The sequence below is a fragment of the Heloderma suspectum genome, chromosome 4, assembly GCF_057233095.1.
Source record: "Heloderma suspectum isolate Gila_16-S chromosome 4, 16-S_ref, whole genome shotgun sequence".
NCBI lineage: Eukaryota > Metazoa > Chordata > Lepidosauria > Squamata > Helodermatidae > Heloderma > Heloderma suspectum.
The window spans coordinates 253,583,431-253,608,337 of record NC_139461.1 but is presented as its reverse complement, the minus strand read 5'-3'; the positions used below and the strand labels follow the sequence as shown (position 1 = coordinate 253,608,337).

At 42.4% G+C, this 24,907-nt stretch overlaps 1 protein-coding gene across 1 annotated transcript in view; it reads right to left on the bottom strand.

Moving 5' to 3' along the window:
* Positions 1-24,907, bottom strand: part of CR1 (complement C3b/C4b receptor 1 (Knops blood group)) — a 126,751-nt gene that overhangs the window by 16,985 nt on the left and 84,859 nt on the right. The window contains exons 36-49 of the mRNA XM_084853355.1: positions 24,485-24,667; positions 22,425-22,607; positions 14,354-14,548; positions 14,002-14,101; positions 12,348-12,433; positions 9,535-9,726; positions 9,086-9,268; positions 8,315-8,482; positions 7,657-7,836; positions 4,960-5,142; positions 4,072-4,254; positions 3,679-3,864; positions 2,727-2,903; positions 964-1,146 (exon numbers count right to left, since the gene is read on the bottom strand). Of these exons, the coding sequence (XP_084709481.1) occupies positions 964-1,146; positions 2,727-2,903; positions 3,679-3,864; positions 4,072-4,254; positions 4,960-5,142; positions 7,657-7,836; positions 8,315-8,482; positions 9,086-9,268; positions 9,535-9,726; positions 12,348-12,433; positions 14,002-14,101; positions 14,354-14,548; positions 22,425-22,607; positions 24,485-24,667 (2,382 nt within the window). The remainder of the gene's footprint in view (positions 1-963; positions 1,147-2,726; positions 2,904-3,678; positions 3,865-4,071; positions 4,255-4,959; positions 5,143-7,656; positions 7,837-8,314; positions 8,483-9,085; positions 9,269-9,534; positions 9,727-12,347; positions 12,434-14,001; positions 14,102-14,353; positions 14,549-22,424; positions 22,608-24,484; positions 24,668-24,907) is intronic.

Genomic DNA, 24,907 nt, shown 5'->3' with positions numbered 1-24,907 from the left:
CATTCAGTTTGATTCGGACTTTTCAGACTCATATTTCGGTTCAACAGTCTGTTAGCTATTTTTTTATTACAGCGGAACTCTCCAGTGGGACATTGGCATATACCGGCTTCTGATAGCAGTCGGGGTGTTCATTCCTTTTTTTCTTTTCTTTTTGGTGTATGTTTATGATTTTTTGCAGTCTGGCCACTGCAATCCTGTATTAGAGTGTTCAGTGTGGTATGCCATATAGATTTGTTTAGTGCTCGTGTAATATTTTATAAGTATTTTATATATGTATATTTATGAGTGGGTTTTTTGTGTATATGCAATAAATTAGTGTTATTCACGGTATGTGGTCAAAGGAGAAATCTAGATTAAGTGTTGAGACAATGAGGGCTATGTTAGTTGTAAAACCAGATTGTGTCATGGAGTGTGAGAAGTTTTATGATAAGGTGTTGAAATACCGAAATTTGCTGCATAAGATTACTTCATTGGAGAAATATTCATGGTACGATCGTGGTGAAATACAGTCCCCCTCTACGTCTACCTAAATTTTTGTATGAGTTATGTCACTGAAGAATAATTGTTAGCTCAATATGTTCATGTAATCAAACTTCTGTTATCGTCTTACTTTTTCATGAATACGGAATATTACATAACCCCATCTCGTTTTTGTCATCCCAATATCCCGTTTGTGTCTCAAGGAAATATGGTCAGCCTAAGCAGATGCCAATTTGTCTTTGCTTCTTCTAAGGGGCATGTCACATGATCCATTATCCTTCACAGAATTGAATTCCATGTGACACATTTCCTAAATGTGTACTTCAGCCTAGGAAGTCTGAAACATCTGAAGCAGCCTTAATTTAAGAAGTTGTCTGAAAAGTTTTCAATTCAAACAGGAGGCACTTGTGGGAACTTGGCTTCTCCATTTTGAACATCCATTTCGAGAGCCAAACTGGACAATCTTGTGGTCGAGAAATGTACCTTCACAGTGAGGGGCTGGGAAAGACCATGTGCCCAAGTCTGTGCAATAAATAGTTGCCTCTCCAGTAAGATTGTAGCCAGGCTCACAGATGTATTTCACAGACATCCCACTGGCAAAGACTGCTGCTTCCTGGTTATTGTGAATCCCATTTTGGACATATGGGGGTGGCTGGCATCGCACCTCTGAAAGGGGAAGAGGGGAAGATATGAAAATCAAATAAAAATACTGTTGACCTCAGGGATTCATAATTATTACCCATATGTATTTGTTACACTTACAGCACAATCCTATGCATGTCTGCTTAGAAGTAAGCCCAATGAGTCAAACTTATTCCCAGATAAGTGTATATGGGATTTTAAAGCCTTGGTATCTCAAATGTACAAATAGTCCATGTATTTGTTTCCTCCAAGTAACATGATATCTTTTGGTTTACCAAAAGGCCAGATATAGGGAACCATATTGGTAGTTTTCACTGGGAAGTAGGGGAGCACTCTACCAAAGCATGAAATGGGAAATAAAATACAAGCCTCAATGACCAGAATGGGAGTTACTTCCAAATAGACACACATATGTTTGTGCTGGGAAAGATGGGGGTGGGAGAAGAGCACAGGGATGGGAAACCAGCCCCCTTTCTAACCCAATGCTGTGCATGATCTCTATAACAAAGGTGTGACGTAGTTACTTCCTAAGGCAATAAACCAAACAACGGAGAATTGGAGCCTCAAGATTCGCTTTAGAGTATTTAGGGAATTTGTGCTTTAAACTGTGCCATTTCAATTGATGGGGATCTCTGTAAATTCTGATGTGGGCATTCAGGTGACAAGCCTAATTGAGCACAATGGGAGTTAACTTCTGAGTAGACATGAATTAGTTTGTGCTGGGAAACACCCCTTAACTGGGGTCGCGGTGAAAGGCACACCCCTGGGCAGGGCTAGCATACCTGAGGTAAATGTGGGGGTTGGGGCACACAACAACTATACCACCGAGCACCCAACTTGAGGAAAAGAATCGGACTTTAAGCAATCTCAGGAAACCTGGTTTTTCCATGATAAGCTCTGGGGTGGCTGCTGGATGGCCACAACATCATGTATCCCTAGTGACCTCAACACGCAGCCAACTCAGAGTAAATCACTGGTGGACACACACACACACACACATGCACACACACACACCATTGCAGACAATTAAAGCTGAGTGGGCAATTTATCATGAGAGTATAGGGAGATGTTTTAGAAAGAGGAAAAACATGTCTGCCTTCTACATCAGTACAATATGCATCTCAGTAAGGAAACAACTGTAGAATGCAAAAAACTATCTTAGGTGTTAACTAAATAACTAAAAGCATAATATATTTATGCTTTTTATACAGCAATAGTAATTCAGATTAAAGATAAACATGCACATTGCATCCCTTCCTTTGCCTGTCCAGTACATCACTAGTTGACTTGTCTAGTCCAATACATCACTAGTTGACTCCTATTACAAGAGTTCGATCCAGTTAAGGAAAACTGCGTAGGTTGTTGCCTTTGGCACACTCTACAGAATGAATGAATGGCTTACAACTGTCCCTATGATGTTAACTTTGGGGAGAAGTAAGCATGGAGGCCTAACTGTCTTTCTTTCTTTCTGTGCATGCAAACTTAGATAAGATTTTAAAGTTTTTTGGTTCATATCTGAAACTTTCTGAGGAGATCCCAAACAAATTTAAGTAGCCTTCCTACCCATCACAGAGGAATGAAATCCAACCAATACTACTACATACCTCTGACACAGATAGGCACAGGAGAGTTCCACATCCTGTCAGATTTACACTGAAGCATACTGTTGCCTTTCAGGATGTAGCCAGGGTCACATTCAAATAGAATCATCTCCACTGATTCATCTACCATTTTAGATCTTATCCTTCCATTTTGAATTTCCGGAGTTACACAACCAGTGACTGCAAAGGAAAATGTAAATCTATCGTGTATGTCAAATGGAAAAAAGAATGCATTGCATTACTATTTTCTTAATACAAAACTTTGATGCGAAACGTAACATTTAATCTTTCCCCAGTATAATACACCTTTCATGATCTTTGACAAAGGACATAGCACAGTGGGAAAATACATACTTTGCAGGCACAAGGCTAAAGTTAGGACTGACCAGGAATTATCTGGCTCTCAAAGTCACAATCTTTAGTGACCTTTAGTGTATTGGTGTGGCAGCAGGGCTCTGGTAGTTGAAAGTGACCGTGAGGAGAAAAAGCAAGAGTAACTCCCCATTCCCCTCTTTGGCAGACATCACAGTCAGCCACAGCAACAGGGAGAAGAAAGAAAGAAAGAAAGAAAGAAAGAAAGAAAGAAAGGCAACCAAAATGATCAAGGGCTGGAGTAACTCCCCTATAAGGGCAGCATACAATGTTTGGGCCCTTTTAGCTTAGAAAAATAGTGAGTAAGAGGGTATATATGACAGAGGTGTATAAAATTATGCATGGCATGGAGAAAAAGGTTTTTCCCCCTTTCTCATAATACTAGACCTCAAGGTTATTCAATAATGCTGAATGGTGGAAGATTTAGGACAGTTTAAAGGATGTGCAAAAGCACATTAGATATTAGCTATCTAATATGCAAAATATAGAGAGTATATATTTTGACCCCCAGGTTGGTAGCATTGCATGCAACTTATACTATTGCTATCCTTCGACAGACAAAAATAAATATCCCCTCACATACATTCTCTGCTTTTACACTGAGGGACAGATCGACTCCATGTTCCAGAAGACAGACAATGGATTGTTGTTGCTCCAGTAAGAAAGTAGCCTGGATCACAATGATAAGTCACAGAGGAGCCGTAAGGAAAATCGTCCAGAATGTCGGTGTCATGTTTCCCATTGGCAATCTCTGGAGGTGCAAGGCACCCTATGGAAAAAAAAAATTCAATATAAAATTACTCCCGGAACATTGGTTTATACCCCAGCTATAAATCTGTCAGAGTTACTAAATTGGGGACAACTGCCCTGCACCTACAAACCTAGGTGCTGTGTGCAAAAGATGCACTTTAAGTAGCTGTGTGCATGAGGCTATATCTATGGGTCTACGGTTGTTAAAACAAAATTTAAAAAGAACCTTTGCATTTTGGAGGTTCACTCCAGTTCACAGAGTTTGAGCCTTCCAAAGTACAGGTAATCACACTTTCTCCAATGAGAGAATAGCCTGCATCACAAACGTATGTTGCAGACTGCCCAAATCTGAAGTCTTTTCCAAAATACTTTCCATGGACAATCTTTGGGGGCAACCGACAATGCAAAGCTGCAAAAGAATAAAACAAAATGCCAACTGAAAATTAACATGGATTCCTCAATTTATAGCAAACAAGGTTAGACAGGAAAATAAAAAGTCTTACACTCTCCCTTTGGTGTTAATTTGGGAAAGTAAGCAGGACTTCCTAACCAGCTTTCTCTTTGGGGGCGGGTGGTGAGAGTACAAACTTAGGTAAGAGTTTTATGTTTTTCATTTTATATCAGGTCCTGGTCCATTAACAGGGCCCCTTCAGACGGAGCTTTTATTCTGCTATTGAGATTGCTCACTCACAGAAGCTTGCGGGTCCTTTTCATGACATCGTTAACCTCCAGGGCACATCCACAGGTATTTCCTGGTTATTTTGTCTCAAAAAGATCTGGAACTAATGAACCATCTTTTTAACTTGGAATGTTATGTGATTAAAACAGCCACTAGATGGCACTGTTTCACTGAATTCTATGAAACCATGAAAATTAAAAGTTTCCCCTCTCAGCAATCACATGGTCACTGGGAGCCTGCAACAAATGCTGGAAGGCTCTAGAATGGGAGGACTGCAGGCGGTTTCTTTAGTGTAAAGGCAGCCACAGTGATGTATATACGTAGCCCACCCATAACATTGAGTTCCTCTCAATGCAGAAAGAGGGAATCTATGAAAACAATGATCTCAATTTTAAATCTGTAAAGCCAAAATGAAAATCTACTATATAAGCTTGCCTTCGCAGCGTGGGACAGGGATACTCCACACACCGGATCCTGTGCAATAAATAGTTGCCTCTCCTATTAGTACATAGCCAGGTTCACAGCTGTATTTTACAGATTTTCCATTGGTGTATTTTGTTGATTCCTCGGCATTGTACTTCCCATGCAAGACTTTGGGAGGTGAGGGGCACCGTACCACTGAAAGGAGCAATGGCATAATGTTATTGTCCTCAGCACTACAGAGGGAGAGACAGACAATAGACCGAGGGAGAGACAGACAGATAGAAAATATATCCAACAATAATATACATAATGCAGGGGTCCCAAACCTTTTTGAGATGATGGGTATGTTTCAACATTTGAGTGTGTTGTGAATGCTCACACAAAATGACTGCCTGGTGAGCGAGTGGTGTAGGGGTTAGAGTGTTGGACTAGGACATAGAAGATCCGGGTTCTAGTTCCCACTTGGCCATGAAACTCACTGGATGACTTTTAAGCCAGTCACTGACTCTTGGCCTAACCTACTTTATAGGGTTGTCTTGAAGATAAAATGGAGACCATGTAGAAGGACAATGTAAGCCCCCTTGGGTTCCTTACAAGAGGAAAAAGGCAGGATATTGAATGAATGAATGAATGAATGAATGAATGAATGAATGAATGAATGAATGAATGAATGGTGGGGCATAACCAGTCACAAAACAGTTTCCAAAAGGCAAACTGAGGAAGCTAAAAGGACCAAGAACTTGAATTCAAGGCAGAGGTGGAGTCTGAGGTCAAAAACAAAACTACTCTTGAACCCACAGTTTTCTCCTGCAACACCTATTTCACAGAAGGCTCTGAGACAAGTACCTGGCCAAGTAATTGAGTACAAGGCAGATATGGGATCTGAGCCCCCAAATTCCAGATCATTTATTTGGCGCCACAAAGCACAACAAAATACCTATTTCACAGCAGGCAAATTTGTGATGTTCAGAGAAACACACACAGGCAAAACGCCTACTCACACCACAGAGCCATACAAAAAACCCAAGCACGTGTGCATACGTGTACACCAGACAGAACACACACCATGTCAAAAACAAAAACCCAAGGAAACCATACACCACTCCAAACAAAAACAAAACCCATGCCCACCCCCACACATAGCCCCTGAACGCTCCCCTTGTTTCCCACCACCTGGTCTAAACCCCCAGGATGCTCTGCTCCCCATCCCACCCCACCCCAACTTACCTTTCTTTTTTCAAAATGAAGTGTTTGTCTGCAGCAGCCCACCCTTGTTATTTTTAGAAGAATGCCTCTGGGGCCCAAGTGGGTCTCAGAAAATTTGCGGTGGGGGGGATCTTCATGACAACAGAATGAGAAGTTCATTGGAGTATTACCCAGATTTTCATGGAATCAGCTTTGGTCCATCAGGGACACACGAAGCAAGGTAAGCCAAGTGTAGTGTACCTTTAAAATCTGGTTTTCGGCACTCGAAAGGAACATACTTCTGGGTGGGGTGGGGGGAGTAGAACTGAACGTCATCAAACTGGCAGGGGCTGCTCAACCAATGAGTGAGGCTTGTTTCCCACCCCTTTCCACGCTCCCTACATTATTATGAATGGAGAGCAACTAATTTTCCCTGTGTGTGTAGATTTCCCAGAAGAAACCAAAATCTCCAGTTCTCCAGTGCTGCATCTGAAGGCTCCTGAGAGTTCCGCCCGCACCCGAATTTCGCCACAGCCCAGCAAACAGCTGCAGAGTTATTGCTCCAACCCCATTTTTCCCCATGAGTGCACTTCTGTCAATTGCTTCCAATCCCCCTTCCAACTCCCCCCTTTCTCCTTCTCCCTGCTTGCAATGAGGAGCTCCTGCAAACCCGAAAGATCGTAATTGCAGTAATGAAATAATGCGATATAGCAGAGAAGGACTTTACATAACAACAGAGAAACTGCAGGACATCAAAGAAGCACAACAACACAGTAGCAATTTAAGAGAAGTGAAAGAACACTTTAAGGTGAGTTACTAAAGTTAACTTTTAACCCTTTCCTGCAGATGAGCGAGATTTATTTCTTACTTCTGAGTAAACATGCACAAAAGGGGGGATATGTTAAAGATTAAAAGCAGGGTACCTAAGGTCCCCGGTACTGTGGTAATGTGAAGGGTCACTGCTGTGCTCGTGGGGATTTTTTCAATGGGAATGGGAAAAATTACTTCCACTGGGGAAACAAGAGGGAACGGGACATCCCACCACCTTGGCCACATCACTGCCAGGTAACAGAGGCACACCCAGGATTTAATGCAGTGGGGGACATGGCACACTGTGCTAAAACCGCCAGGGAGCCCCTTTCAGTAAAAACAAAAGTTGGAATAAAAGGAGTTTCAGAAAATGCAGCTTTTAAAGAAGGAAGCAGCTGGTTGGCAGAGGATTGGTGACGAGGTAATTTGTCGGGAAGGAACTCAAACTGCTCTAACTTCACACAAATTCGCTTGTGAGGACAGCCCATTGGAAATAAAGATAGGGCTACAGGCCGGCATGTCACTGTGCAGTATGTCAGCCTCCCCAGCTAGGGCTGATGGGAGTTGTAGGCCAAAACATCTGGAGGGCCACAAGTTGTCCACCCCTGACATAAAGGGTCATGTATGCAATGTTATATTTCCTGGCAACATTTCTAGATTTGTTGCATGAGCTGCATACTATGATTTAAATAGAAAGGCTGACAAGAGACTCACATTCACAGTTTGGTGCTGAGGAGTTCCAAAAGCCAGACTCTGTACAAAACATTCTTGCATTTCCTATAAGGTTGTATCCAGGCTCACAGCTGTATTCTACAAACATCCCGCTAGTAAAGTGTTCTGATTTCTGACTCTTGTATTTCCCATTAGCAATCATTTGAGGTGTGGAACACTGCACTGTTGAAAGAGAGGAGGGAGTCCATCAAATACAGAGAAAATGAAAACTGTCCCTACATCTGGGATCCTGCCATACATTTTGAGATGTCTCCTATTACATCTTCCTGATACCAATCCCTGAACACAATACGAAGATCAACTAGTGGATTTGTATTTTTATGTGAACTTTGGCTGGTATACTAGGAACAAAGTGCTTCCTCTTTTTGTTTTTCTAACTATCATGAATATATACCAGTCCAGTTAACCATAGAATCTTTGCTAGGCTACCCTGCAACTCTGAAATCAAGCCTCCTGTGTTCACGTTTATGCTGCAGATTCCTGTCCTACCATCATGAGAGCCTACAAAGCCATTTTCCTTCAAAATTCACAACAGCTTAAGGTGGGAATTTTAAAAGAAATAAATTACAACGAAAGACCAGTACAGACTATACAAAGTATGGGTATCCAGCTCACAAATTCAAACGGCAATCTTAAATACCTGCACAGTGGGGCAGAGGAAGGCTCCAGTCTCCAGAAGCTGTGCAGGAAATAGATGCCTTTCCAACAAGGGAATAACCAGGATCACAAGAATACGTTACAGACATTTGCCCAGCAAAACCATTGTGCTTCCCATTGGCTATGTCTGGAGGCAAGGGGCACTGTGATACTAAACAGAAAAAAATAACGTAGAAAGTATATTCACAAAAGCTTTTTAATGAATGCTTAACAGAAAGTTACAGTGAAAAGTTGTATATTACATTTTATCCCCTCCTTCCTTCAAGGAGCACAAGACATCATACATGATCTCCTCCTCCCACATTTTGTCACCACAGCCCTCTAAGTAAGGTTACGTTAGGAAATGATGACTGGCCCAATGTCATCTAGTAAGGTGTATCACTGAGTGTAGATCTGAACCCAAATCTCACATGCATAAGTCCAGTGCTCGAGCCGATGTACCACACTGTCTCTCTCTACAAGGACTGCAATTATATTTCAATATGAATATTCTGCAGACAACTTTTGCTTTCAAGTGGCATAGACTGGCTTACGTTTAAAGTTCTCATATCAGCAACACAGCAAATAGCAAAAGTATACAATTTTCTAGCAGGGTCAAACTAATCTCCTTCAAACCATTCTCTCAATACACAGTGAGGAACGTATTTATTGTTCTCACAGGAGTTTCGTGAGACAAGGTTTCTTGCAGTCTGAAAGTGAGCTCTCTGTATTTGTAGGAAAGGTGTCAGATAAGAAGCTCCATAGTCATACTTGCCCCTTTCACAGTGAGGTACAGGAGGGTGCCATGTGCCATCCACTTGGCACTGAATCACTCTCGAGCCAGTTATCTTGTGGCCAGCAATGCATTCAAACGTCACTCTTTGGTTATACGTGTAAGTTCCAGAAGAACCAGACACCATTCTCCCGTTCTTAATTTGAGGAGGTGAACACTGAGACACTGAAAATACAATGATTTAATAATCAAACAACAGTGAAGGAAAGGTGAAAAGGGAATATACCTGTTTCCTGTGTGTCTATGCAGTAACATTGCCAAATAGGTCAGGTTTTGATTGTTTAGGAATACAGATAATGAATTATTCTTCTTGTCGGAAAATAACAGGCAGTGTTTGTCATAATATTACTAGATTATCACACTTAGGAGTTAACGTAAGTTGGACTTTTCTACAGAAGAATAAAAAAATATTATGTATGTGAAAGCCACACCTCCACAATATGCACGGCCACTCCACACTCCATTTAACCCATCCTTAGTGGTACAGTAAATAGATGCATTTCCAGCAAGGGGGTAGCCTTTATCACAGGTGTATCTTACAGCTGTCCCATAGGAGAAGTCATTCACATATGTGCCACTGTGCTTGCCATGGGGAATATTTGGTGGTGGAGAACATGAAATACCTAGAGAGAGGCAGAAGGCATATATTGAAAATAATCTCTAGAATTTATTTTGCTTTCAAGTGAGCCAACTTGGAAAATGCAACTACTGAATTCAACAGTTAAGGCTAAATATTATTGTATAATATTAAGTAGTCCAAGTGTAGCATTAGCTGCAAATCATGACCAAACCTCAACAGAAAAACAAAAGAAGAAACACCATTATTTCTGGCATTCCACAATCTGCCATGCTTTGTCATAGTCATTCACAATCACCACAATGAATAGAATAAACTTTATATATTTTGTTTTCCCACCAGTACCTGCATATCAAGCAAGTCAAGCTCCTTAAAGACACTAAAGGAGAGTGCCTGCTGTCCTGTAAATGTCATTTCCTATATTCCATGTTCTACATTTTAGGACTGTGATAGAATGAATTGTATGAAGAGAATTAATAGGGGGGAAAGTATTGTAAAAATTAGGACACCTGGCATCACTGAAATACTGAGTGGCATGCTTAAGAAGAGCAAAGGAATTTCTTCTTCACATCACATACTTGATCTTTGAACTTAATTGTCAAAGAGTGGTGTGATGGCAACTAGTATAGATGACTGAATGAGGAAGATGAAGACTTCAGTGGTCTCACCTATTTAGCATTTTATCTCTCTTTGTGTTTTTGTCTGTGAGTTAATGTATAGTTTCTGATTTAATCTACACGTATATTTTGGCATGCACATTTGGGACACAGTTCTTTATTTCAGATAATCCCACCCCCTCATTTTCAAAGGGCACAGGACAGATATAAAACACATTCATTGTGATCAAGCAAAGCCTGTTCTATTTAGAGACAAAAAGTAGGAGAGAGAGATAATAAAGCTACACCATTGGAAAGGAACATTGAAAGGGAGACCCAGTCAACAATGAGGCGCGGAACTACAATGCTATACAGAAGATTTAGTGGATAGTGGAAACACAAGGGAATTATTTTCCAAGTATTAGACACTACATGAAGGCACATGAAGTTGGAAGCACATCACACTTAGCAGTCATACAATACGCTGCAATAGATTTTGTGCAAATCATGTTAATTTCTTTGTAGATAAAAGACAGCTTTGCACACACACACACACACACACACAGGGCCATCTACACAGAGACGCTTTCCAACGCAATTCAGTTAACAACCGCATTTTCATAAAATTGGATTTGCTCTATCCATGGCATACGCAGCCGATTAAAGCGGTGTATATAAAAAAAGAAGGGGAACAACCGCTTTTGCGTGGCAGACTGCACAAGAAATGGCATTAGTTCAGGCATACGTGGGTGGAGTCTTGTTGCATCAACAAGCTTCCCTTTATTAAAAAAAACAACTCAGCTCCGTGCTGAATAAGTGCAGTGGAAGTCAATGGGAATTACTTCTGAGTAGACATATTTAGTGGGCTGTTTTCAGGGCAGAAGTGGAGATTTCAAAAGAACAGAAGTTATCCCAAAGCACAGGCTCATGGGGGCGGGGGGGGAAGCATGTTAAAGTCATTAACTTTTGAAAAAGTCCATGCCCCCAGAAAAGCAGAGATTCAAAACAATAGCGTTTCCCACCACTCTCTCGGCTCAGTGCTACGAAAGTGCAGTGGAAGGAAATGGGAATTACTTATGGGTGGACATGTTTAGAGGGCTGTTTTCAGGGCAGAAATGGAGATTTCAAAAAGTAGAAGTCATCCCAAAGCACAGGCTCATTTGGGGAAAAAACAAAGCAGGTTAAAGTAACTGAACTTATGCGAAGGTCTGCACCTTCAGAAAAGCACAGATTTAGAACAATAGTCTTCCCCGCTCCTCTGTCCGCTCCGTGCTGTGCTAAGTAAGTACAGTGGAAGTCAATGGGAATTATTTCTGAGCAGACACATTTAGCAGGCTGTTTTCAGGGCAGAAGTGTGTCCACTTTTGAAGCGTCTTTCTCAAGTCATCCCACAGCCATGTGCTGATTGTAAGGCTTATTTGGGGAAAAACAAAGCATGATCATGCGCAGGTCCGGTCCTCCGGATATGGCGCAAATTTCCCTTCCTCCTTTCAGTGCTGCACCCCCCAGCCAGAGGCAAAGGTAGTATCACTAGTTGAGGTCACACAGACTCCCAAACCACACTGAAGCAAGCGCAACAGGAAAACCCATCACAAAATGAGTTTGCAAAAATGTGGGGTTTACAGCATGAAAACACATGGTTGCTGTGGGGAGGGGGGAACATCATGTGCCATGATCATCTGTGAGGCCCAGTAGCACTGGAGTAAATCGCCTGAGTAGATGGGGCCAAGGTCTTTCCATTTTCATTGTTTAGGACAATACAAGAGGAATATCTAGTACACAAAACCCCACTGAAATAAATGGTCTTTGCAGTACCATATTCTTGTGTCAGGCTCATTAACAACATTGGGACATGCTCAAAAGGAGTTAGTGGTGGATTGGGCCCCATTTTTATTCTGATCTCAATTCTCTATTTTGCCTATGAACTTGCTCAGTATCTCTGACTTTAGCATTTATACTTCTCCTTTTCAAACTTTTCCAGATCTATTTTGCATTGTTCCCAAATCGCTGAAATTGTACTGGCAAGGAGACATTTTGTGATAATATTTCGATTAAAATGTGCTCTACTTACGCTGACAAACGGGAATGGCAGGAGTCCATTCTACTTTTCGGCCAGATATCACACACCGTCTAGAAGACTGACCACTTAGCTTATGCCTGTACGGAGAGAGAAATAATTACGGATCTTCTGCTTCTTCCTCCTGGGATGTATAGAACTGAGTTGTTTGAATTCAATATATGCTCTGTTTACTTATGCACAGCAAAAAATGAAACTGTATATCAAGGATCATAGGAAAGCATGTTCCGTGAAGGCCAGGATTCTGCAGATATCTCTTACGACATCCAGTCCTTGGTTCCTAGTGATGCAGTGTCCCAATTAGTTGAAATCTTTTGAGCAAGCAATCCGGGCCTCTTTCTGGATTATGTAGAATGGCTTTATCAGCCACTCACAAAAGAACGAAAAACCAGTTCAACCACTTCAGTCACATATTAAGGAAGAATAAACTTCCTGCATGATCCATGGAAGAAAGGAATAAGTAGCTTACTCTGCAATTTCACACTACGGTGCAATCCTATTCACCCTTACTTGGAGTACATTCCACTAAGCACTGTGTAATTATTTCTGAATGACATGTAAACAACAAAATATTGCAGTGTATCCCCCCTCCCTAACAGGAGTGCTCCTATTCAGGCTTCTAGCAACCATTCCAACCATTCCAAGAAGCAGAGCGTTCCAGATGCCCCAACATTCTGTTTTTACAACTGACATTCTACATTCAATGGCTGCTGAGCATACGCAGTCCTCATTAGGCTGTGTTTTCTTTAGGATTTTGCCCCTAAGTTTTATTTCTTTAAACGATGTTTGTATTTCTGCAAACCTTAGGGTTCTCACAAGCATGTTGATACCTCCTTGTTTCTCACTGGCCCGGTTTTCGTTCCCCTCCTGTTGACAGTTACCACTTAAACTTTGCTAACAGAGGTTGATAGGATTAGGCTGCAAGAGAAGTTTGTCCCTAGGATTGCCAACTCTTGTTTCACCAATAATTGGATGAATTTTTAAGAACATATTTGTATTGATTTTTCTCAAAATGCAAATGTCATGTTCATTGAAGTCATACATCAAACATTAATTAAAAAATGATTCACTGTGCGAAATACATTAATGTAAAATCAAACAAAGATTGAAGGCAAAATACGAGAAGGGGACAGCAGAGGATGAGATAGATAGCATCACCGATGCAATGAAGATGAACTTGAGCACACTCCAGGAGAGAGCGGAGGACAGGAAGGCCTGGCGTGCTATGGTCCATGGGGTCACGAAGAGTCGGACACGACTTAACGACTGAACAACATGACCATCACATTCCATGGTATACAATACAGTTATAATTCATTGTTTTTGTCTCATTTCATGTTTAGCTGGGGAGCTGGTGATATCTTTGTTACTGTTTGCATAGTTCATAAACATCTGCCATACTTCATAGAAGTTATCCTTACATTGCACCAATTTATTCTGTCTGACCAGTTTTGTTCACTTTTCGATCAATACTGGTGTTACTTTAACGCTGCATTAGAGGCGGAAATCTCTCAGCAAAACTTTTCCTGCATGGGAGAGTATTAAATGAGGGGGAAGCTTTATCAGATGATTTCTGCTTACGCTGCTAAAGGAAGAGGAACCCTACCAGAAAATCAGTGGAACACCTCTTTATTTCTCTGATGCTTACCCTTCCTCACAGGTGTAATTTACAGTGGAACCAAAGAAAAAATCTCCTGATACAATCAGCCTGCCGTTATCTGGTTCTCCTGGATGTCCACATGATTTTCCTAGCAGAAAATAAGACAAATGATATTTTTCCTACTTACGTTAAACTCCTCTAAAGAGCAAAACTGATTCAGAGTTTTCTTTTTGTATTTTCTTAAAATGAATACATTCACAAGGGGAAAGTTGCATGACTTGATTCACTGCTTATATTAAACATTAAGATAATTTGGGCTTTATATAGTATTCCCTATTAAAAGAATGTTCCATCCTCCCGCTGCCCCTCATATCTAGTTCAAGAATGATAAGGGACTCACTTTTACAGAATTCCTGAACTTCTGACCACACCTGATTTCTAAGGCACATAATAGAGGCCTTCAGTCCAGGATGCTTAGCATAGCCTTGGCGACATGTATATTTCACAGCTGAGCCAACAGGAAAGGAATTCTTTTCTTTATACTCATCGTGAAGCTCAGCAAAGTCTAACCTCGCTGGGGGACCACAGCTGCCTCCTGATAACACAAAAAGGAAGAGGGAAGATTGGTGAATTTTTGTATTTCTGACCCCAGTTCCTCCACTGTTAAAATGGAAATGGCTCCCCCTTCTCTCACATTCATTGTGTTGTTTTACTTTATAAATTTATATCCTGCCAGATATGTATAAGTGCGACTTACAATATCACGTAAAACACTGAGAATCAAAGAAAGACATTTTAAAATAGTAGCTGTTGCTGCTTTAGTCTTCTGAAGACAGTGTGGGCTCACAGACTAACAATATACAATTTATGTTCTCTTTGTGTATACCGTTTGTGTGTGTTCTGTAAATGGTTTTAAACTCTTACACTGTATTTTAATTTTCTTACTGTAATGTAATGTTTCATGTTCTTAATCTGTGTAAACCACCCAGAGAGCCTCAGGTATGGCGTGGTACAGAAATGTAAATCAACATCATAGAATCATTGAATCATAGAATAGTAGGGTTGGAAGGGCCAACCCCCTGCTCAATGCAGGAATCCAAGTCACAGCATCCCTGACAGATGGCTGTCCAGCCTTATCTTGAATGCCTCCAGTGTGGGAGAGCCTACTATCTCCCTAGGTAATTGGTTCTGTTGTCATATTGCTCTAACAGTCAGGAGAACTTGACACAGTACTGGAGATGAGGCCTAACCAGTGCTGAGAAGAGGGGAACTAATACTTCCCAGGATTTGGAAGCAATTAATGCAGCCCAAAATAGCATTTCCCTTTTTTGCAGCCATATCACATTGTTGGCTCATATTCAGCTTGTGATCGACAACAATTCCAAGATCCTTCTCACTTGTAGTGTTGTTGAGCCACGTATCCCCCATCTTGTAACTGTGCATTTGGTTTCTTTTTCCTAGGTGCAGAACTTGGCATTTATCCCTATTAAATGTCATTCTGTTGTTTTCTGCCCAGTGCTGCAGTCTATCAAGATCACTTTGAATTATTTTTTTTGCTTACAAACTATTAGCTACCTGCCCAATTTTGTGTCATCTGCAAATTCGATCAGCATTCCGTGTACCTCCTCCTCCAAGTCATTAATAAAAATGTTGAAGAGCACTGGGCCCAGGACTGAGCCCTGCGGTACCCCGCTCATTACCTCTCCCCAGTTGGAGAAGATCCCATTGATAAGCACTCTCTGAGTCCGATTCTGTAGCCAACTGTGGATCCACCTGATCGTTATTTCATCTAGCCCACTTTGAGCTAGTTTGCTCATCAGGATATCCTCGGGCACTTTGTCGAAAGCTTTGCTGAAGTCGAGGTATATGATGTCCACAGCATTCCCACAGTCCACAAGGGAGGTTACTTGAACAAAAAATTAGATCAGATTTGTCTGGCAGGATTTGTTCTTGACAAATCCATGTTGGCTTCGATTAATCACTGCATTGTTTTCAAGGTGCTTACAGATGGATTGCTTTATCATCTGCTCCAGAATTTTCCCAGGGATTGATGTCAGACTGACTGGTCTGTAGTTCCCAGGTTCCTCCTTTTTGCCCTTTTTGAAGATGGGGACAACATTAGCCCTCCTCTAGTCATCTGGCACTTCACCCGTCCTCCATGATTTCTCAAAGAGAATAGAGAGTGGCTCTGAGAGTTCTTCTGCCAGTTCCTTTGTTACTCTAGGGTGCAGTTCATCTGGACCTATAGATCTGAGCTCATTCAAAGTAATTAGGTGTTCCTTGACCATATGCCTATTGATCTCAATGTGCAATCCTGCCCCTTCAATCGGTACTTTGCCTTTGCCAGGGGGGTCATAGACCTTCTTTTGGGAGAAGACTGAGCCAAAGTAGGAACTGAGCACTTCTGCCTTTTCTTTGTCATCTCTTATCATTTTGCCATCCTTATTTAACAGCTGAACCACCATTTCTTTCTTCTGTCTTTTACTATGCACGTAGCTGAAAAAAGCCTTTTTGTTGCTTTTAGCCTCCCTTGCTAACCTCAGCTCATTCTCAGCTTTAGCCTTTCCGACACCATCACTGCAATTCTGTTCTACCTGCCTGTACTCTTCCTTTGTTGCCTGGCCTTCTTTCCACTTCCTATATGTGTACTTCTTTGTTTTCACGTCATCTCTAAACTTTTTGTGAAGCCACATTGGCATCTTCTGTTGTCTTCCACCTTTTTTTCTTGTTGGAATTGTTTGTAATTGTGCCTTGAGAATTCCCTTTTTTAAAAACTCCCACCCATCTTGGACTCCTTTTCTTGTTAGAGTTGCTTGCCATGGGACCTTACTTATCATTGTTCTGAGTTTATTAAAATCACCTTCCTAAAATCCAGGGTACGCGTTTGGCTACACTCGGGTTTTGCTTCCTTAGAACCAAGAACTCAAGTATAAGATGGTCGCTTTCCCCCAGAGTTCCTGGAACTGCTACTTTATCCACTAAGTCACCTCTGTTGGTTAGGATCAAGTCAAGGATAGCCAATCCTCCAGTTCCTTCCTCTACTTTCTGCAGGAGGAAGTTATCCACCGCACAAGTCAGTGTCAAGGGCTCCTTGGAGGCCTCTCTCAGTCTAATCCAGTAGCCAAGTCCAGACACAGACAAAGGGATTCTTTTCAAAGCTTTATTCTTCTTTTACAACTTAACAACTCTACAGGTAGCAACTAGATCTGAGCAGCAGAGTACCTATGCCCTAAGTTGGAACAGTTGGTCCCCGTTTGAAAGGGAATTACTGGCAGACCCCTGAATTTAAGGACTACAGAGAGTCCCTCCCCTTTTCCATTGGATCCTCGGGGCGAAGCCATTGTGTGCGCGCCAACCGGGCACTACGCTCCTTTCCGCGCCCTCCATCTGGCGCCGTTCTCTGCGTCTGCGTCGCGCATCCACTAAGTCTGCTATCTGTGCTCGGTCACTCCCTGGACTGCTAACTAAACTAGGAATGCGGGTGGGAGGAATCTCCGTCAGCTGTTGGTCCTGGGAAAGAGGAGAGCGCTCCTCTCCCAGGAGCGACTGCTCTTCCTCAGAATCAGAACTACTCTGGGATTCTATGGCCTCAGTGTCCACCCTGACAGTCAGGAATTTCCTGGAGGGGCCATGTTTTGCAGAATTTGTCTCCCAACAGATATTGGGGAAATTGAAGTCCCCCATTACTACTCCATCATGCTTCCTTGAAACATCGGCGATTTGCTTTTCAAAAGTTTCATCCTCGTCTTCTCCTTGATTGGGTGGCCGGTAGTAGGCTCCGACCACCAGGTTCCTTTTATTCTTTGCTCCATTTATTTTAACCCAGATGCTCTCAATGGGGCTACCAAGCTCATCCTCCTGTATTTCTGTTCAGAGATATATATTTTCCAGGTGGACTCACCAGGTACCCCATCCTCATCCTCATCATCCATTAGCATACAAACAGACATTGATATAGTTCTAGTCTTGTCAAAATTGTACCATAACACTTAGTAATGGCGGACCATGGCATCAGAAATAGTTAGGCTGGGGGACAATTCAAATGCCACCAGCTCCATTTGGAGGTTTCTGAAAGAATATGGAAAGGGTTCCTCTTGAGACTACCACATAGCTAAGCTGATGTCTACTGGGTCTGGCATGAGGATTCCAATGATCAGGCTGAACAGTTGCTCCATCAGAAACAGATTACAATAGTGTGGAACTCCTGCCACCAAGCAGTGGTTTTCGGTGCTCCTTATATGACAGCTGAACCATTTCAATCAGTGACAAGGCAAAAAGTACCCTTATTAATCTGTATAGCACTTAAAAGTGTGCCAGTTAATTACATCAATGAACCCATGCCATGCCAGTCCCCCCTACTCACTACTGATCTTACACACACACACTTCCTCTCTCACATACTCTTGTATGTATGTTCCATCTATATATAAGCGTAGTAATGACTTCCTCACATCCAACACTAATATTGGGTCTTCGAAACATAGAAAGATAATTGAATACATCAGAAAATACTCCATGGAATACAGGGACGATAAGCAGTTTTTTCTTGCTTATTTGGTGAATTTTGGGTACTGGGAACAAGACTCCTTGGGTACTGGGAACAGGACTTCAGCTCTTTACCCAAAAACATTTTAAAACATGTATCTCCCCCATATTCCACCTACCAGTTTCTCCCCAGCAGAATGCCTGTGCCTAATCCGATGGCGGATATGTGTAACTGTGAATTTTGTGTACAATTCATGAAGCAATAGTAGGGATGGAACAACATTTAAAATATTTCTAAGCTTTTTGTGAAGCTCATTTAAATATTTATTTAAAATATTTCTAGGCCATCTCTCAGGGCAAGAGCCCCTCTCCCAAGGCACCTTACAATAGTAAAATAGACCAATACAGTAATAAATCAGCAAAACATTAATAGAAACAACAAACATGAGCAAAAAAAGAAATGGCCTAGACAGTACTAAGAACCTACAACACAATTGCAGCTATAAACCAGATCCACCTGGAAAAGCATAATCAGGGAAAGCCAGAGTGAACCCTAAGGATTTACTCTGGCCCTTCTTATATTTTCTTATCTTGGATTTCATGTATGCACTCAGAGCGCTCAACAACACATGGCATCCTTGGGCAGGTACCGGGACCTCATCACCCTGACAGGGAGTACCACTGATGCCTGACCTGAGTCTCCTTTAAGATTATTTGTCTGCCTTCCTCACAGAGCTCCCCAATGATGCCTTATTCCCAACCCTGCTTGCTGAGTTTGGACTGATAAAGATTAAGGGCAAAATGGCAGTCTTCAGCCCAGTATTGTAGTGGTAAATTCAGAAGTGCAGGGTCCCTTCGTGACAGCCACAGCCGCATCCCCTTCTATGTTCGTACCACTTTGTAAGATATACAGCCTTCGACTGGATCCAAAAACAGTGCAGATGAAAGTAAGGCAGTGGTAGGGATGGGCGGATTCCCTACCTGTTCCTCCGCTTGGGAATCCGCCCACTGAGGGTGGCGATCTGTCCCTCCCCCCGGAATCCTCCCTGGCCAGCTACACTCCACGGCGATGCCATTTGCGGCCAGAAAGCAATTAGATTAATAGGCTAGCCTATCGCGTGAAGAACCAGAGACGCAAATGGTGTCCACTACGCCATTTGCGGCCATAAAGCCCTTGGTTTAAGCTAAATGCAGCCATTTATGGCTGCATTTGGATTAATCTAATTGCTTTCCAGCCGCAAATGGCATCTGCTACACCATTTGCATCCGGAGTCAGTCAGCCCAGCCAGCGATACAGCAATGGCAGGTGTATCGCTGGCGCCCCAGAGCCAGCCAGCGGGAAGGATCCGGCCAGGGAAGATTCCTCAGGGGGGCAGATGTAAGTGATCCATTCCTCCACAGACTCCGGAGGCCGGATTCTTTTGAATCTGGCCTCACTGGGTCCATGGAGGAATTCTCCGCCATCCCTAGACAATGGTATTACAACTGGATCTCTGAGAAAAAATGGAGTGGTGTTAATTTTTTTCACCCACCCACCCACTCACTCATTCACTCACAAACATTTTAGGTTTTCAAAATATGATACTCTATGGAAGCTTCACCCTCTCAACTCAGCCCTCATGGACAGATCCCTTCTGATGTAAACAGCCCCCTTGCACTCTCCCTTAGCTCCCCAACATTGCCCATTAGCCTTTCCTAAGCTCCTTCATTATATCTCTCCCATCCTGCAACAGAAACATCGACACACCCGGCTGGATTGAACCACACATACATACACACACGCACACGCATGCACACCCACACCCTTTCTTTCTCCTTTCCCCCCAACTGATTTTTTACTGTTTCCCTTCCCTCCGCCAGGGTTTGTTTGCCCAGGTACATGCCAACTTGGTGCCAAAAAGTGTTGCTGACAGAGCAGGTTGCATTTGGCAACTCTGCTTGCTGTAGAAATTAATGTTCGAAAATTAACAGTGCAATCCGATGGGTGTTTATTTCGAATTAAATTTACAGAGATCTTGGGAAGGCAGCTAAGCCTGCAGTCCTACCCACACTTACCTGGCAATTGAACATAGCGGGACTGACTTCTGAGTAAACATGCATAGGATTGTGTGATAAATCCTAAAAAATGGCACAAACCAGTCACCTGCCCTGCCCCATAAGTAAATAATGGTGTCAGCAGCCTCCCCTCCTGCTGCTGCCCTGGCCAGCAGCAGCAACGGGCTTGAAGGGGTGGCCAGTATTGCAGGAGATGAGGGCAGTACCGGGCCTGAAGTCACAGAGCAGGGACAGGCGGCGAAGCCAAGAGCTGAGGAGGAGACTAGGGGTGGGGGAGAGGAGGCTGCAGAGCTCTCTCAGGCTCCCTCCCTCTCTCGCTCGCCCCCTGTGTCTGGCTAGCTTTGCATAGTAGAGGAGAAGCAGCCAAGAGGAAGCTGCTCGCATTCCCCTGCTCCCTCCTCCTTCTCTAGCAGACTGTGACCCGGCTGGGGGCTGGCTTCAAAAAAAGTGCCGGAGCAAAGCCCCAGCGCAACCTGCCACCACTACACCGCTGCTTCAGCCAGCTGATTCGGTGTGCCAGGGCCCACCAACAGAGGAGAGGGCCCATCAGACTGCTCTTTGCCCAGGGCCCCCTAAAACCTGGAGCTGCCTCTGTACACACTAATAATACTTTGAACTAGCAGTACAGAAACATGCTGCATATGGAAAATCAACACTGGTACTCCAAAGACAGTTAATCATTTAGGAGCGATTAATCACATAATTAAAGGGGAAAAGGTACTTGATGGACAGCAGAACATAGGTTGCTTTAGAAAGAGGGAAAACATATCTCCCTTCTATACCAATACAATGTATGTCACAATAGGAAAACTGCAGGTGAGGCTATTGTCCTGAACAAGGACAAGCAACACGAGGAAAAAGTTCTGGGAAAAAGTAATCCCCACCTTTCTCTTCATTAGATGATGCATAAAAATTCAACATACAAATAGCACGTGTCCATTGCACCTCTTTCTGTGATCTTTCAATATGTAGTATCTGCATCTTTGTTTTAGATAATTTCAAATGAAGATTCACCTCAAGCAATTATAAACCCAGGAGGACCTCGTGCTCTTGGGAAACACCACAGAATGACTATCTGGATTGCCGCCCTTATAATGGTGTTAATTTGGAGCACGAATTCCTAACTATCTTTCCCTTTTCTCATAAGTGCCCCTAACTTTAGATGAGATGTTGATGTTTTTAGATCCTGACAGCAAATGAACACATGTGAACAGGTGTAAATAGCATCCATTCCTAAACAAATGTAAATCACATCCCAAACACATGTAAACGGCATCCATTCTCAGAGTAGAGTCTCCTTTGCTGTCACATTGCCACCGAATGGTAAGGCTGTGTTTCAGGTAATAATGAGCCACACATCACTCAAATGCACTTCTCTCCCTTGGTTTCTAAAGTGTTGCGATGCTGTTATTCTTCTGTTATGAATGTATAGAACTAGCAACTACAAATGAAAATATAAAATCAGCATTGGACTCTACAGTAAAAATTAAATGGAAAAAGGAATGTGTCGCACAACCATTTCAGTCACATTATCAATGGAAAGTTTAAAATTTCAGGTTCTCTCAGTTTGATATGAAGCCCCTTAATAAGAGGTAAGTTACTGAACCCCCAGGGCAGGGTAGGTGGTACCACCTCCACTACTATAAGAGGAGTCTTCCTTCACTAGTTGTCACTTTGGCTTTGTCTCTTTTCAGCGACACTTCACATGAACATTTATTCCACACAAAACTGAATTCTATATGACACATATTCCGAAAGGTATGCCTCCAGTCTAAGAAGTCTGGAACATTTGAAGCAGCCTTAATTTAAGGATTTGTCTGAAACCAAACGTTTCAATGCAGAAGGAAGGAACCAATGTGAACATGCATTCTCACTTTTGTAGCTTGCACTTCTATGGCCAACATGGACAATCCTGTTGCCAAGAAATTTACCTTCACAGCGAGGGGCAGGGGAAGACCACGTGCCTGAGTCTGTGCAATAGATAGTTGCCTCTCCAATAAGAGTGTAGCCAGGATCACATGTATAATTCACAAACATGTCAGTGGTAAACACTACTGCTCCCTGGTTGCTGTGAGCCCCATTTTCGATATCTGGGGGTGGCTGGCATTGCACCACTGAAAGGAGAAGAGCAAAGAATACAATGCAGAGGCAGATTAAGATGATGCTTGACCACCACATATTCAATTAGGGTTTCTTCTTTTCTTGTTCAGTGCTCCTGGTTATCCCAAGACAAATGGTGTCCATGTATACAGAACAGAAGAATCTGGGGCTTAAATCCACTGTTCTGTCACTGACAGCCAACCAAGGTGGTGATGAAGCTGGAAATGGCCACAGCATAGGACACCACACCATATCCATATTGCCTAGTAATTCTGGAACTTGAGCAAATACAGAAAACCCTTATCACAATGTGTTAAACTTAAAGGGGGGGTTGTTAATTGATTAGATGCTGTTCAGGGTAAAACCCTTCACAAAGTAGATCCTTCTGATTTGTTTTTATTCTGATGTTTTATGCTTTTATTGTATTAGATTCTGGCATATTTCGGCGTTTTTTGTATCTCTTGTATATGGCCCTGATATCTTAGGATGAAAAGCAGGTTAAAATACTTTTAATACATAATAACAAAATAAAATAGCCATCTATAAAAATGAAAGTCCCTGATAATATGCAACTTAGTTTTCCACATGGCCACATACTATTCATTACTCATGGTCGGCTTCATGGATTCCTTGTCACACCCCACCCGTCTCGTGTGATCAACCATTCCACTCACAATGTTTGACAGGGAAAGACTATGCTTGGCTTCATATGCCATACTTCTGAACAGAACCTGTCTATTTACCCATACATAACAGAACTCCACTGGATGTGACTGTTGGACCTTACTGTAATGTTGATACAGATTCTGATCTCTCTGGTAAAGACGATCTTTCCACAAAATCATCACCCTGATCTAGGGTTGCACACATAGTGGAAAGTGATGCTTATATGAGGCACACTACATCTTCCCAGGGTAATAGATATCTCTGAGCGCATGCTGAGACTTTGCAAAAGACAAGAGAGCAAGAGAAAACAACCAAATCCTTCTCACATTGCATTGGATTTTGCATTCTACTGACTGACAGATGAAGCCAACCCCCAAATAGAACTCCAAGAGAAACAGGCTTGTTAGTGAAGGTGAAACACTACTCATACACATACATAGTCATAAATAATGTAGTAACCTTGGATTTCTTTACACACAAAGCAGGAATGAGCAGGTTTTGACACTCCGGGTGTTTTAACACACAACGTCCATAGTCCCTCCTCCACTCTTCCTTGGACAGCTATCCAGCTCCAAGATGGTGGTGAAGCCGGCTAAGGCTGATGGGAGTTGTAGGCCAAAACATCTGGAGGGCCACAAGTTGTACATACATGTCATAAAGGGTCATGTATGTACAAAACATTATTGCGTTTCCTATAAGGTTGTATCCAGGCTCACAGCTGTATTCTACAAACATCCCGCTAGTAAAGTGTTCTGATTTCTGACTCTCGTATTTCCCAGTAGCACTCATTTGAGGTGTGGAACACTGCACTGTTGAAAGAGAGGAGGGAGTCCATCAAATACTGAGAAAATGAAAACTGTCCCTACATCTGGGATCCTGCCATACATTCTGAGATGTCTCCAGTTACATCTTCCTGATACCAGTCATTGAACACAATGCAAAGATAAACTAGTGGATTTGTATTTTTTATGTGATCATTGGCTGGAATACTAGGAACAAGGTACCTACATTATCTTTTGCTAACTATCATGAATACTTATCAATCCAGCTAACCATAGAGTCTTTGCTAAGCTACCCTGCAACTCTGAAGTTATCCTCATTGAGAGGAACTCCAAACCCATAACATTTGGAGTTCCTCTCAATGCAGAAAGAGGGAATCTATGAAAACAATGATCTCAATTTTAAATCTGTAAAGCCAAAATGAAAAACTACTATATAAGCTTGCCTTCGCAGCGTGGGACAGGGATACTCCACACACCGGATCCTGTGCAATAAATAGTTGCCTCTCCTATTAGTACATAGCCAGGTTCACAGCTGTATTTTACAGATTTTCCATTGGTGTATTTTGTTGATTCCTCGGCATTGTACTTCCCATGCAAGACTTTGGGAGGTGAGGGGCACCGTACCACTGAAAGGAGCAATGGCATAATGTTATTGTCCTCAGCACTACAGAGGGAGAGACAGACAATAGACCGAGGGAGAGACAGACAGATAGAAAATATATCCAACAATAATATACATAATGCAGGGGTCCCAAACCTTTTTGAGATGATGGGTATGTTTCAACATTTGAGTGTGTTGTGAATGCTCACACAAAATGACTGCCTGGTGAGCGAGTGGTGTAGGGGTTAGAGTGTTGGACTAGGAC